Genomic DNA, 15,380 nt, shown 5'->3' on the forward strand with positions numbered 1-15,380 from the left:
GTCAGTTCTCCATCATGCTAATTGTTAATGCAGACTTTCTAAAATGTTTCAGATAACCAGTTTCAGTTTTCTTTATCAAGTCTTTGAAAACACTGAGGTACTAACAAGGAAAAGAATTGAGTAACTAGAACAGTCATATCTTTCTATTCATTGTTTTCTGGGGTACTGAAGTCTGAATAAGAGAGGGAGTTGTGGAAGGGGAGTAGTTGCTGCCTTTATTACATAAATAATTTCCAGTTCATCTTTTTTATTTAGTTTAGGGAATTCCTTGTTTAGCTATAATTGGGGTAAATCAGCATTACACATTTGTTTCGATATTCTTTTTTTTTTTTTTCCTGGCAGTAAAGAAAGATTTTAATAACTACTGTAGTAGGGAAGAGAATATAGTGTAAACTGAGCTCGCTTTTCCCAAAACAAAAGGCAGGAGACTTTTTAAGTGCTGTGGTTTTCTCGACTAAAAATATATATTCACAACCTAAAAGTTTAGAGTTATGTTTAATTCGGCAGGAAGTTTTAGGACGTCAAGCCCAGAAAGCAGCATGTCAAGTAACCCTTAGAGAACTGCTCCAAGGAGGTGATGGGGGGAGCTAGGATAAATAGGAGTTTTGCAGCAAAGGGCAGGTAGTGTGAACATCAAAAGATTTTTGTTAATTAAAGAAAACCAGATATCTCAAGTTAAGGAATTTAGCACTTTGCCAGTAACATCTCGAAAGACTGAAATACTCAAATAGAGTGCTCTGCTTAATACTTCTGTAAGTGAACATTAGATTGAGAATCCGTTTTGGTTTCTCTTTTGTTGAAAGTCACTGAGAATGTCACTGGGCCTTTGGATTATCAGTTGGAATATCAAGAATATTAATTGTAACTCTATAGCTTTCAGAATATGTTAGAAAGTTGGTTTCATATAGTTATGTGAACCCTAGCACAGGTCCAGTAAACTCTTTGGAAGTTACTCTTTTAACTATATCTTATTTACTAGCGTGCTTTCTTATAGATGACTTTTAGAAAAAGCAGAGTGGGTAAGTAAAATAGGTAATCTTTTAATATTTCTAATATATTTATTGAATAGATGAAGATCTGGTTAATTAATATATTGTGCCTCTACTGAGCGCTTGGTAACACTCTTCAAGACTCCAAATTAGGAAGATAGTAGTGTAACTAATTTGAATTAATTATATTTGGAAACTGTATTAATTGGCCTTTTGACATGGTTGATCACAAAGATACCATGTGTTATCTTTGTACTCAAGTCCGTGAGAATGACTTCTTTTGGAATTAGATTGGGCAGGCAGCCATTAAATGGACCATTGTTTTTCTCCCACGCTTAGCTGCACACTGTTTCCCCACCGCCTCCCCTTCAATTCTGATACAGTGATAGTAAAACTTGGCCTAGTTGCCTTTTTTTATAAACCTCTTAAAACGAGAATTGCACTGTTTCTTATCAAGTGGGAATAACGGAAATTTTCTTTAAGAACAAGAACAGCAGCAACAAAAACCCTGAATTTTCTTTTGAAATGTCAAACCTCAAGGCATCTATGATTTTTAGATATACTTTTGTTAAGGAGCCTGATAAACACTAATATTTCAGAGATTCTTATATTCTAGTGTGAGTTATAATTCTAGAAATGTCACCTAAATGGAATCATTCTTCAAAATTTGGCTTACAAAAATAAGCCAAATTTTGGTTTCCAGGAAGATATTGACATATTATTTATAATATTATGTCTTTGGTTCTTCCTCTAAAATCTGTTTGCAAAAAGACCACTAGTTTTCTTAAGTGGAAACAATTTTAATGCTGTGATACATTCTCACATCACTACTTTTAAGTGGGTCAGCTTCACAGAACTCTGTCACCACATTGATTCTCTTCTGACCCTGGGATATTGGCCTTTACTCAGAGGGTTAGGGAATCTGGGAAGCCCAGGGAAAATTACATTAAAAAAATTCATAAAGTCAGATGTTACTTCCTTTTGATCTGGTTCTGATCAGCGAAGAATGAAGCTTGAAACATTTCACTAAAATAAAGACTGTTAAAGTCACTTATGACTGTGTGTGAAGTGACATAAATCAGATTTTATAATTATAATGCATATATAGTTACTGTTGCTGGAAATTTAGAGTACTTGAGTTTCAAGTTTTCATTTGTGCTGCTTAAGTAGGGGAAGATACTTTTGGGGAGCTGCATATAAGTTGAGGGGGCCTCCCTCCACCTATTTAGGGCCATTGAACAAAAGTGGGAAAAGAAACCCATTGAATAATTATTGTTAAGGAAAGAACAATGGAAATTGTTCAGTGAACTGTTTCGATTATCCACTACATGCAAGGCACTCTGCTAGTTAAAGGTGGTGGAGAATACAAAAGTATAGGATAAGAATTCTGCTTTCTAATTCCTTTCCAGTTCATTGCAGAGGCTCTGACATTTTAAAAATTAAGAATAAAGAACCCAATTATATTTAGTAATTACAACAAATAAGTATTTTTTAATGTGTTCAGAAAGAGGGAGAATTTTAAGAGAAAAAATTGACACAGAGCCACAGAGATCAATAGAATGACAGAAAGGAGGAAGCAGGTGCCACAGAAGCAGAGAGGGCGACTTAGACATAGGAGTATTCCTCCCATTGGATTGCCTCTAAAGATGATGAAGGCAGTTTTATATTTTCAGCTGTAGGCACAAATGCATTTCTAAGTACTTGTTCCATATAGGATGTATATAAATCATGACTTAATCTAGATACATTGATTGATTTCTGGTTATTCTTCTTGAGTTGGTGGGGAGAGAGCATATTTCTCCAAACTAGACTATTAAGTCCACAAGGGCAGGGATGTTTGTCTCTCTTGTTTACTATGGTATTCCAAGTTCCTAGAGCAGTGCCTGACGTGTTGTAGCCTCTTTGAACTTAAGTTTTAGAAATATGTGGGCTTCCGTAAATGGAAGTCTTAAGTCTAGTAGTCACCTGTCAACTCTGATGCTTAGGCCCTTGTTACATTATAAAGAGATCAGGTAGAGAAAACATTAAAAATGATTCTTAGATTTTGAGCCTGGAGGTCTGGGAAGAGGCTAGGGCTTTAACAGAAATAGGAACTATAGGGAAAGTAACAGATTTAAAAGGGAGTATGATAAATTAGGTTTTAGAAATACTGAGTGAGGTGCCAAACTTGGTCTAGCTAACTGGCCATGTGGGTGAGTGGTTAGGCTCAGGGGATCCTTTACATAGAGATGACAGTTGAAGCCACACTTTAGGTCAGACTGACAGTAATAATGATGGCCACCATTTGTTGAACTCTTACTATATGCCAGTCACTGCGCTTTATATATTAATTTCATTTCATCCTGATATCAACCTTATTAAATGGATACTTCTGTTTCCAATTTCATAGTTGAGAACACTGAGGTTTAGCAATGTAAGATGTCTTTCCAGGGTCACATAGCTGGTAAGTGGTAGAACTAGGTTTTGAATCTAGATTCGTCTTACTCCAAGTTATTAGCTGGTGCCAAGTCATAGGGAGATGTACAGGCAAATGAAGACTGAACAAAGACTATTAACATATTTTCTAGGAATCATTGGCAACCTTCAAATGAACTCTTATTTGAGTTCTGATGTAGGGACAGAGTGTAGGTTGGGAGGAGTTAAGGAATAAATGGAGAATTTTATAAAAATGGAAGTGGTAAATTAAGACAATAGTTTTCAAGAAGTTTGGAGGAAAACAAGAGATAAGACAGTAAGGTCACTTTGTAGGACCAAGAGAATTTGGGAGTTTTGTTATGGTTTTTATCTTGCTTTAAGATCTCATACATGCATGCATGTATTCATTTATTTCAACAAATATTTATTGAGTGCCTATTCTGTGCCAGATAGAGTGGGGAGATCTCTCAGGGAAAAACACAAGGCTCTTGCTGTTATGGAGCTTAATTTTTTTTTGTTTGTTTTTAAAGAAGATGTTGGGGGTAGGAGTTTATTAATTTATTTTTGGCTGTGTTGGGTCTTCATTTCTGTGTGAGGGCTTTCTCTAGTTGTGGCAAGCGGGGGCCACTCCTCATCGCGGTGTGCGGGCCTCTCACTATGGCGGCCTCTCTTGTTGCGGAGCACAGGCTCCAGACGCGCAGGCTCAGCAGTTGTGGCTCACGGGCCTAGTTGCTCCGTGGCATGTGGGATCCTCCCAGACCAGGGCTCGAACCCGTGTCCCCTGCACCAGCAGGCAGATTCTCAACCACTGCGCCACCAGGGAAGCCCGGAGCTTAATTTTAATGGAGATGGGGGTGGGTATCAAGAAACACATCAATCAGTCAATCAGAAAAACATCAACATGGATAAATGCTATACAAAGAATTAAAAGTGAAGTATAACATGTAAGAGTGTGCCTGCATGGAAGTTCTAGATTGTATGTTCGAAAAGTCCTGTTTTAGAGATGTTCTCTGAGAATCTGAAAGGTAAGAAGGCAGACAATAAGCAAGAAGAGAATTCCAGGGAGTGAGAATAGATAGTTCCAAGGCCTTAAGGTAGAAATAACCTTGACATTGGTTGGAGGCTAGTGAGCAAAGGGAAAGTGCTATGAGATCAGAGAGGTAGGCAGGATTCAGATCTTGTGGGGCTTTGTAAATTGGAGTAAAGAGTATGGTTGTTTATTTTAAATGAAATCAGGAAGTTGACATTAGAAGAGCTTTAAACAGAGAATTATGTGTTATCTAATTTACATCTTAAAAGGAACACCTTGGTTGTTGTGTAGACAATCCATTAACGGGAGGTGGACACGGGTAAAAGCAGACCAGTTAATAGGTTTTTGCTCTTCTTCACTCAAGAGATAATGGTGGTCTGGACTGCAGATCTGGTAGTCATAGAGTGGGGAGGACCGATTAGGTTTGGGGTGTGTGTCAGGGGAGGATTTAACAGGATCTGCTGATGGTTTAAGTCAAAGAGTGGAATCACAGTAACTTCTGGATTTGGAGCTTGAACAACTGGGTGAATGAATGGGCAACATGAGGGTGAGACCTGAGCATGATTACAGATTGAAATGAAGGATCCATTGGAAGGAACACTATTGAAGTTTCCAAAGGAAGTAATTCATGATGTAGCAAGGTACCAAAAGATACTGGCACACAAGAGGGAACTGATTGCGTTAGCCTTAAAAACCAGAGGACAGATTTCAAGATGAAAAGGAAGTAAGTTGCAAAGCAAATAATGAGTGACCTTATCTTTAATAAAATGTAGACCTATTAGTATATTCAGTTATGAAGAACTGCATACTAATTGTTTTGTGTTCCTCATATTAACTTTCTAATTTAAATACTTTGTTTATCATTGTATAACCTATTACTTTGTGTGTGTGTGTGTGTGTGTGTGTGTGTGTATTTTTTCTTTTCTGCAGGTTGTAAGTTCTACAAATGGAGAATTAAACACAGATGATCCTACTGCAGGACGTTCAAATGCACCTATCACAGCCCCTACGGAAGTAGAAGTGATGGATGAAACCAAGTATGTATTGGTTTTTCCTGATTTAGTAACTTTTCTTTCTTAAACTGTGCATGTTTGAGATTTATAGTCATTACAGTTATTTAAGGAAATTTTTTTCCAGGAATAGATGCATGCAAAACAAGTGGTATATTTAATTTTTTTAATCACTAAGTTTAAAATAGAGCTATTTCAGTAGATGTTTTAATAATACAAAAGTAGTTATTTAAGGACTATGCTCAAATTCTTGTTTAGAGTTAACAGCATATTTTTATTTTTAGGAATGTTGATGCATGAAAGTTATTGCTATACTACAGATGCTCATTTTTTTCTATAAACATAAGAATAAATAACTATTAATTTTGTAGTATGCTGCATGTATTAATATTAGTTTTAAGTTACTTTTTTTGTTAACGTAAATTATAATAATTCTGCTTGGAAAAAAATTAAGCTTGAAAAACAATGTGATAATTTCAATGTGGGCAGTTTCTGATGATCTCTCTTTCTCTCTCTCTCTTTTTCCTTGTATTTTTTTTTGTGTTTAGCTGCCAGAAAGTGTTGAACATGTGGTGAGTTCTCAAGTGTAGGCAGGCAGAAATAGCTCCGTTGACTGTAATTTCAAAGATTTAGCACCATTTTGTGTTTTTTAAAAACAAACTTTTCAACATAGAAATTATAATTGGTAAAAGTTGTCCAAAAGTATTTGATGTCATTTACATTAGCTCTGAAAAGCAAGAAATAATTGAGGAGCTCTTTTGCCTGCTGCAACTTTTTTGCTTCAAGTGACATAGATTTGGGGGCACTTTTTTATTGAGTAGATGATACACCAACCTTGCTTGCGCTTATGTATTTGTTTTGTAACACAAGGCTTTATTTGCTATTTTAAATAGAAGGGCAAGTTTTTGAGTTAAGCTTTCTTTTTTTCCTGTTAGTAATTGTTAAATACCCATAGCAATAGTATCACTAAACCAGTATTTCACTTACTGATTATATTGCCATTGAATACACATGGTATACATTGATAAATTTCATGATAAACTATAGTGAGAGAGTGTTATGAAAAATCCTCATCTAAATAGTTCCTGCTAATTACAGATATTATGAAAAATAATATTCCTATCTGTTGCAATAATGTTGAATTTAAACTATTTTCTTGCCCTTGCCTTTAGTTATAACGCTGTGTTTAAAATGCTTTGCTCAATTTCAGGACAAATTTTGAGTCAGCCTTGGAGTGAATAAAGACAGTTGTTTAAATTAGTAAATTTTGGAACATTTACTCATCTACTCATTATCCAAAGGGAACCTTACATAAGTGCTCATTTGCTGGCTGCAAGATGAGGAAACTTTTGTGGATATTTCTTTTTAAAGAGTAATGATCAAATGTCCATTTTAACCAGTTTGACTGTGGAATTTATTCATGGTCAGTATGACTTAGTTTGGTGGATTTCAGGATACAATTAGTCAGCTACGTACTTGTGTATTTTTATGTCAGAAAGAAAAGCAACAGTATATATGTGCTTGTGCAATCCTAAGCACAGTTATAAAGGTGGGTGGCATGTGGCAGATGAGAATGCACATGGCCTTTGCAATTAAACTTAGGTTGTAGAATCCTACTTCTGCCACTGTTCGTTTCCTTCTTCAAGCCTGTTTCTTTTCCTGTAAAATGAGGCTAATAATAGCTGCCTCATAGGTTGTTGAGAAAATTAAATGTGATAAAGCACAGTTATTTTGTCTGGCACATGGCAAGTGCTCAGTTGCCATTATCACCCCTATCTGTTTCTCCCCTTCCGGCTGCCAGTGACCTCTCATCTGTGCTCTTCCCAGGCTTGTGCCTCTTCCGTCACTGTTCTGTATTTTTACCTTCACACCACTCTTCACTGAAACTGACTCTTCTGTGTCCGCATCCTCCAAGAGACCTGCTTTCCACCAAATCTATTACATTTTTCCATGTATTCATTCAACAGTTACACTGCTTGGATTTCAGAAATATCTGATACTGTCCTTGCCCTTAAGTAGATCATACTCCAGTGGGGGTAATTGCAGTTGTTTTAGCATTTATCAATATATGATAAATACTATGAAAAAGGTATGAAAAATCCGTTAGAGCTTGTAAAGAAAATGAGTGTTTACTGACAGGATGATCAGAGAATGCTTTTTGGAGGGGGCTTTGAAGAATGAGTAGTAATTTATTTAGCTGAGATGGGCGTGAGTGTGTGTATTTATGGTTTGGGTTTTTATCTGTAGGTGTTGGAAAATGAGAAAAGGGAAAATGGTGGGAAGGCTCTTCCTGAAGTTGAGGTTCTCTTTTGCATAGAGCGTCAAATCTAGATCACTTGGCAAGGCACCAGGCCCTTCATGCCTTTCCTGGTCTGGCTCCTGCCTGTCTTTCCCAGCCTCATTTTCCATTCTGAAGTCTATGTTCCGTCAGTTCCTTAAGTTGGCCACTGATATGTTATTCTCTTTATCTATCTCTCACTTCTTGAAACTTCTTGGATTTCTTAAAAACAAGGTCTTTTTTATCTTAAGATCCCCAAGACCTCAACAAATTATTACTAAATAATTGACTACATAATGTAGTGTATCCATACAATGGACGATCAGTTAACAATATAAAAAGTGAAATTGAAAACATGATGCTAAGTGACACAAGCCAGACATAAAAGGCCACGTATTATATGATCCATTTACATGAAATATCCAGAGTAAGCAAATATATAGAGACAGAAAATAGACAGTGATTGCCTCCAGCAGCTTTGAGGAAGATGGGAGTGACTGCTGATAGGTTATATGGTTTCTTTATGGAGTGAAGAAAATGTTTTGAAGTTAAGTAGTGGTGAGGGCTGCAAAACTCTTTGAATATATTAAAAACCACTGAATTGTACACTTTAAAAAGGTGAATTTAATGATGTGTGAATTATATCTGAATAAAGCAGTTATTTAGAAAAATGGATAGCAATCCATGATTTCAGTGAAGCTTTATTCCAGATGGGTTACAGAAATCCTCAGAACTTCCCTAACTCTTCACTAGTTAAAAACTCTTTTAAAACACACAACATTTTGTCTTGTCTCTAATCAGGGTTATTCTGACATTCCTACAGGCTTATTATTGCATTCCTTATATCCTCTTAGTCTGTGATTAAGAAACGTGAGCATGATTTCTTTTTCTAAATAGCATCTAATGCTTCTCTTCTCTCTTCCACCATTTTATGGGTAGCTAGAGACCTGCTTAGAATTCTTTTTCAGAATTTGTTTCCTACTTCCTTCTTTTCTTCTTGCCTCTGATTGGCAGAGATCCCTCTCACCCCATCTCATTACTAGAATATATTCTACAACAGATATTTTAGAGTCTCATGTTTCCTAGAATAGTACCTCATGGGGTAAATGTATGATTTCCAAGTGATGGAAAATAGTCTCTTCCCCCAAGATAAAGTGGCTCCTTCATTAGTAATGAGATTTTGCCTTACCTTTTTTTTACTGTAGTGGAGAATTTTTTTTTTAAGGCAGGTGATACAAATGATAGCACCCTCATCATTTCTTCCAGGAATTTAGGAGAACAAGGCTTCCTTTAAGTTTAGTTATTGAGTTTTTAAGTATTGTGAAGTCATCTTTTTTCCTTTGTTTCTCTGTTTCTCTTTTATTCCCCCTTTCCATCATTTACTGAACAATTATTGTGTGTTTGGTAATATGATGATTATGAAGATAAGTCAAGGCCCTTTCGTTCCATTAGAGAAGATAGTAAGTACACCGGTGACTTTTACATAGTGGTTCTCACCCTGGCTTCATATCACAATCATCTGGGGAGTTTTAAAAATATGCCAATACTTAAGTTGTACTTTCTGAGTGGTAGGGTCTGGTTACCAGTATTTTTTTTTTTTTTTTTTTTTTTTTTTTTTGCGGTACGCGGGCCTCTCACTGCTGTGGCCTCTCCCGTTGCAGAGCACAGGCTCCGTGCAGGCTCAGTGGCCATGGCTCACAGGCCCAGCCGCTCTGCGGCACGTGGGATCTTCCCGGACCGGGGCACGAACCCGTGTCCCCTGCATCGGCAGGCGGACTCTCAACCACTTGCGCCACCAGGGAAGCCCACCAGTATTTTTAAAATGCCTTTAAGCCAATTCTAAGGAGCAACCAGGATTGAGAATCACTGGTCTAAAGCAAGGTATTATAGGATTAGCAGTATGGAGTTCAGAGACTGGAGTATGCACTTCTAGCTGAAGATCAGGAAGTCTTTGTGGGTAAGGATACATTTGCAGTAGTTCTCAAAGATGAGTATGATTTGGCAAGGGAATGTGGGTCAGAGAGAAGAAGAGGTTGAGCGACAATGTGGAGCAAGGAAAGAATGGGTTAGTTTGAGTAGTAACCCGTGCACGTAGAGAGTGTGAATATATTAATGGGAACTGAAATAGGCTAAGTGCCGAATCTCCAAGGGCCTTTAGTAGCACGTTAAAATATAAATAAATTGGACATGATCTTTCTTAGCACAAGAAAGCATGCTGTGGTTTTTAAGCCAAGAAATGGTATAATCAGATTGAATCTTAAGAAAATTAATTCAGCAGCAGTTTGAGACTTATGTCGCTTCCTGGGTTTCTCAGATTGCAGGAAATCTCCATTCCCTCCTTCCCTGCCTCCCTTCCTCCCCCCTTTCCTTCCTTCCTCCTAAAGTACAGGCTGCCTGGTAAGGAAGGCTGATGGAGGATGAGACTGAGAGGAGAGTAGAAGTAGGTTGGAACCAAATTTTAAAAGCTGTGTGGACTTAATGCCTCAGACAGTGGAGAACCATTGCTGAGATTTAAGAGGAAAAGGGCATGGCCATATTATGATGGGGGAAGTTTGGATGGCAGATTGGAGAGAGGAGGGTCTTACGCTAGAAGTCAGTTAAAAGGCTCTTAGCCATGGTGGAGGCAAGAAGTTATGAAATAAGCCAGCATGAGAATGTGGGGAGATTTTAAAAGTCACTTCAGACTTGAGGAACTAATTGCACATGGATGGAGAGGAAGAAATTGAAGGTGAGGATGGGTCTGCAGGTTCTTAGTTAGAGTAGTTACATGGTCTTGCTCTCTGATCTAAACTTAATTGCCTAACCAAACAGTTTCTCATTTTTATAATCAAGAGACCTAGAGAAATGAAATTACATTTCAAGTATGAGTTTTAAGGGGAAAAATCCTTTGTCAATGAACTAAAGTTTAGACGTCATGAAAGATATTTTCCATATACTCATCAACGAGATGAGGAGAGGCTAGGTTCTGGAGTCCTAAGTGGGTGGGGTCTGGCAGGTACCAACAGTCCCTCAACCAGTGGATGAGCCAGTGAGTCATTATAGGGACAGATAAGAACTTCAGATCCAATAAACCCACACATGTATGGTCACCTTATTTTTGATAAAGGAGGCAAGGATGTACAATGGAGAAAAGACAGCCTCTTCAATAAGTGGTGCTGGGAAAACTGGACAGCTACATGTAAAAGAATGAAATTAGAACACTCCCTAACACCATACACAAAAATAAACTCAAAATGGATTAAAGACCTAAATGTAAGGCCAGACACTATCAAACTCTTACAGGAAAACATAGGCAGAACACTCTATGACATAAATCACAGCAAGATCCTTTTTGACCCACCTCCTAGAGAAATGGAAATAAAAACAAAAATTTAAAAATGGGATCTAATGAAGCTTAAAAGCTTTTGCACAGCAAAGGAAACCATAAGCAAGACAAAAAGACAACCCTCAGAATGGGAGAAAATATTTGCAAATGAAGCAACTGACAAAGGATTAATCCCCAAAATTTACAAGCAGCTCATGCAGCTCAACATCAAAAAAACAAACAACCCAATCCAAAAATGGGCAGAAAATCTAAATAGATATTTCTCCAAAGAAGGTATACCAATTGCCAACAAACACATGAAAGAATGCTCAACATCTAACTAATCATTAGAGAAATGCAAATCAAAACTACAATGAGGTATCACCTCACACCAGTCAGAATGGTCATCATCAAAAATCTACAAACAATAAATGCTGGAGAGGGTGTGGAGAAAAGGGAACCCTCTTGCACTGTTGGTGGGAATGTAAATTGATACAGCCACTATGGAGAGCAGTATGGAGGTTCCTTAAAAAACTAAAAATAGACCTACCATACAACCCAGCAATCCCACTACTGGGCATATACCCTGAGAAAAACCATAATTCAGAAAGAGTCATGTACCACAATGTCCATTGCAGCTCTATTTACAATAGACATGGAAGCAACCTAAGTGTCCATTGACAGATGAATGGATAAAAAAAATGTGGCACATATATATAATGGACTATTACTCAGCCATAAAAAGAAACGAAACTGAGTTATTTGTAGTGAGGTGGATAGACCTAGAGACTGTCATACAGAGTGAAGTAAGTCAGAAAGAGAAAAACAAATACCGTATGCTAACACATATATATGGAATCTTAAAAAAAAGAAAATGGTTCTGAAGAACCTAGGGGCAGGGCAGGAATAAAGACGCAGACATAGAGAATGGGAGAATGAACTTGAGGACACGGGGAGGGGGAAGGGTAAGCTGGGACAAAGTGAGAGACTGGCATGGACTTATATATACTACCAAATGTAAAATAGATAGCTAGTGGGAAGCAGGGAGATCAGCTCGGTGCTTTGTGACCACCTAGAGGGGTGGGATAGGAGGGTGGGAGGGAGACGCAAGAGGGAGGAGATATGGGGATATATGTATATGTATAGTTGATTCACTTTATTATAAAGCAGAAACTAACACACCATTAGAAAGCAATTATACTGCAGTAAAAATGTTAAAAAAAAAAGAATGTAAAATCAAGAAGAAACTATTTTAAATTAAAAAAAAACCCAAAACTTCAGATCCAGACAGAGGAACATGCTTCAGTTTCTGGGTAGACTTTTGAGAAGAAAGTATATGACATAAATCCAGGAAGACAAGCCATATTCTCCAAGAAGAAAAGGGCAGTCAGTAACGGGAAATGGTGGTGTGATGTCAATAGGAAAACCTTGGCTATTATCATCTATGTTTTCTACAGAGTTTAGGACGTTGACCGATTATGATTTCTTGTTTCCTACCTAAACAGTATTTCAGGCAACAGCCTTAATGTTCATCAGAAGCAGAACTTAACATTTATTCCCAAATGATTTAAGACTAGAGATGTGGCTTCAAAGCTTCTAGGGTAGCCACCAGATGATCAGGTCAGAAGCATGAACCTGACTTGTGAGGGCGTATTGGCTCACTGTAACCACACAAGGAATTATCAAGAAAGAGCCAAGAAAAAGAGAATCATTGACAAGAACATGATTTAAATGTCTGGTCAGCTTATTCTTTCCCCAAGGTAGTTGTCAGTAGCCTAGATCTGAGGAGACCCCACATGAGGTATGAACTAGTGGATAAGAAAATGTAGCCACTGAGCAGCAAGGAGAGAAAATATCCTTGAAAATTGTAAAGGTGTGAGTTATTTTCTAAGACCAGATAATTTAATTTATTGATAAAGTAACTTGCTCACGTCATCTGTGAAAACTTCTCTATGTGCTGATTCCTGGAATCTGTGCTGTTATTTGCAGTTATTGTTTCCGATACCACCCGCCCCACAACTGTACCAAGTTAAAATTACATGGTTTCTTCTTATGCATTTGCCTGCTCTCATGTGAACTGATGACATGGTGTCCACTCAGTTTCTCCAGTGGTCAGCTCATTGCATCCAGGATGAGGCCTCATATTTGAAATGGAGACGCGAGAGGGTGACCTGGCAGTTGGATCTAGAAAGCAGTGCTTCTTGCAATTCAGTCCTTTAATAATTTGGTGCAAATCATCTCTCTCCAGAAAAGCTTCCACGGGCACTAAAATCTGTATTTTGTAAGGTTTCACTAGGGTCTGTGGCCCAAGGGTAAGAGCTTTAGCTTTAGGACATGCTTTAGAATTTTGACCAGGTTCTTACTCTAGAAGTTAGTTGCATTTATGAGGCAAATCATTCATTAATTCAATAGGTATTAAATGAGTACCAATTTTGTGCCCATTTGTGGGATGTATCTGTGAGCAAGACCTTAGGAAACTTACATTCTATGTGGAGGTAGATAATAAGTAAATAAATAAAATAAATTCAGATTAGTACTATGTACTGAGAGGAAAATAACGTGGTCGTTTGTCAGAGTGGCCATATGCAAGAAACTGTTTTAGACTGAGTGCCCAGGGCAATTGAGATGAGACCTAATTCATTAATCACTAAGACTATAAATCAGCTGTTTTGATAATGACTTTTAAGAAGTCAGCCACAAGGTTAATATCAATTTCCTTCTTAACTGCTGTAAGTATATCATATTTTGAGAGCATCTCCGTTCTCTGTACTTGGATGCATTCATATCGCATAAAGTAATGCTGTCCTCTGGTGGTAGTCAGTTTAATAGCATGCCAGCTCTACTTAGGCAAATGGCAAATCTATTTCAAGGGTATACTGAATGCAAGGGTGTATTCAGTGGGATTTATTTCTAAAAAATAGATGTCTTTTTTAGATTGCTTTTGATTTTAAAAGGTCTCTACAATTATACTGCATTTGAAGATCTTATTTAATCTTAAATAAATGCTTGGAGTAGTTTTCTGTGTTCAACAATACTTACACAATGGAAGGAAAGATTACCTAGGAAATAGGAAGCACTCAACTCTCAGAACTGAAAGCAGATTAATGGTAAAAAATAAATCAGACAAAGTGAAGTGCTAATTCAAGTGTGGTAAAGCTGAGACTTGAACTTGTTCATCAAAACATCTATTATATTCAATTCCCCATTCCAAAAGGCTTATGTATACCTTACGACACTTTATTAGTAGAAAACTTTTTAAAAGAATATACTTTGGAATTTGAAAAGACAAATGACATTATTTAGGAACAGTGAACATTGTTAATAAAACTTTATATTTATTAAACAATAAAGTTCCATTGATATATGCCCATATTGTTAAATTTAATATTCTAATTATTTGGTCTTTCTTTTAAATACCAATTTTTTGATATTTTGTTTTCTACAATATGGACATTTTCTAACTCTTTTCTAAGTTTTTAATTGAAAGATTCTTTTTAGAATAATGATTTTTATCTCCTAGTAGTTTTTTGTTTTGCTTTTTTATTTTAGAAAATATATATAACAGATTTGAGAAGGTATTAGGTACCTAACAGTTAGAAAATTCTGACTTACTTCTCTAAGTCTAGGAAAAATGTATTGTGGCTAGAGTCTTCTTTTACAGTGGTGTCTCTTTTTAAGGCCCTTGATTGGGTAATTTATTTCCATTCTTTCTGGTAGTTACCTCAATAAGAGTAAAACCCGTCAAGATTGATAACGGCACATATTTCTAGTTGAATCTTTATCAGCTGATATATACAATTTTGAATTATTCACATTCCATGGTCTAGTCATTATGTACTACTTGAATGCAATTGTATAATTTGGTTTTGAATGCCCCATAGTGATTTCATAATTATGGCATAAATCACAATAAATGGTCTGAAATTATTTTTGACTAAAGATAATGTGAGTGGAGAGAGTATGTTATTTACCTGGACAGTGTGGATTTTTGTTTACATTTATTTCACAGAAATAATGATATCTAGCCTTTATTTCATCTTCCATGATCTTTTGCTGGATAGGACACCTGAAGCTCCATGGTCTCTTTTATTTTATGCTTAGCTTGAAAATGTTGAGTTAATATTGTTTTATGAAGGTGGGCTGGTAAGAATTAAAGGAACATCTTTGTAAGGACTTCAGTGGGAAAAAAAAAAAAAAAAGGAGCCTCTCTATATGTGGTACCTGTCATCTTGATATTCTGATAGATTGACTTTCTTTTAGGTATGGAAGGGGAAAACGGCCAGACCTTTGTTTGAAGGAATGCTAGACTTTTAGAATATATATACATGTGTGTGTATTTGTTTTGTTAGTTGCT

The 15,380-nt window shown here is 36.8% G+C and overlaps 1 protein-coding gene across 10 annotated transcripts in view; it reads left to right on the forward strand.

Moving 5' to 3' along the window:
- CSNK1G3 (casein kinase 1 gamma 3) overlaps positions 1-15,380 on the forward strand; it is a 156,673-nt gene that overhangs the window by 110,066 nt on the left and 31,227 nt on the right. For 6 of the 10 annotated variants that reach the window (XR_013827476.1, XR_013827477.1, XR_013827479.1 and 3 more), the window contains 2 exons: positions 5,365-5,471; positions 5,993-6,016. Coding sequence is in view for 1 of the 10 variants with exons in the window: in XM_079916028.1 (XP_079772154.1) it covers positions 5,365-5,471; positions 5,993-6,016 (131 nt within the window). In the remaining 9 variants the exon portion in view is untranslated. The remainder of the gene's footprint in view (positions 1-5,364; positions 5,472-5,992; positions 6,017-15,380) is intronic. The other 4 variants (XR_013827478.1, XR_013827480.1, XR_013827482.1 and 1 more) reach the window with 1 other exon arrangement.

The sequence above is a fragment of the Stenella coeruleoalba genome (genome assembly GCF_951394435.1).
Source record: "Stenella coeruleoalba genome assembly, chromosome: 3".
NCBI lineage: Eukaryota > Metazoa > Chordata > Mammalia > Artiodactyla > Delphinidae > Stenella > Stenella coeruleoalba.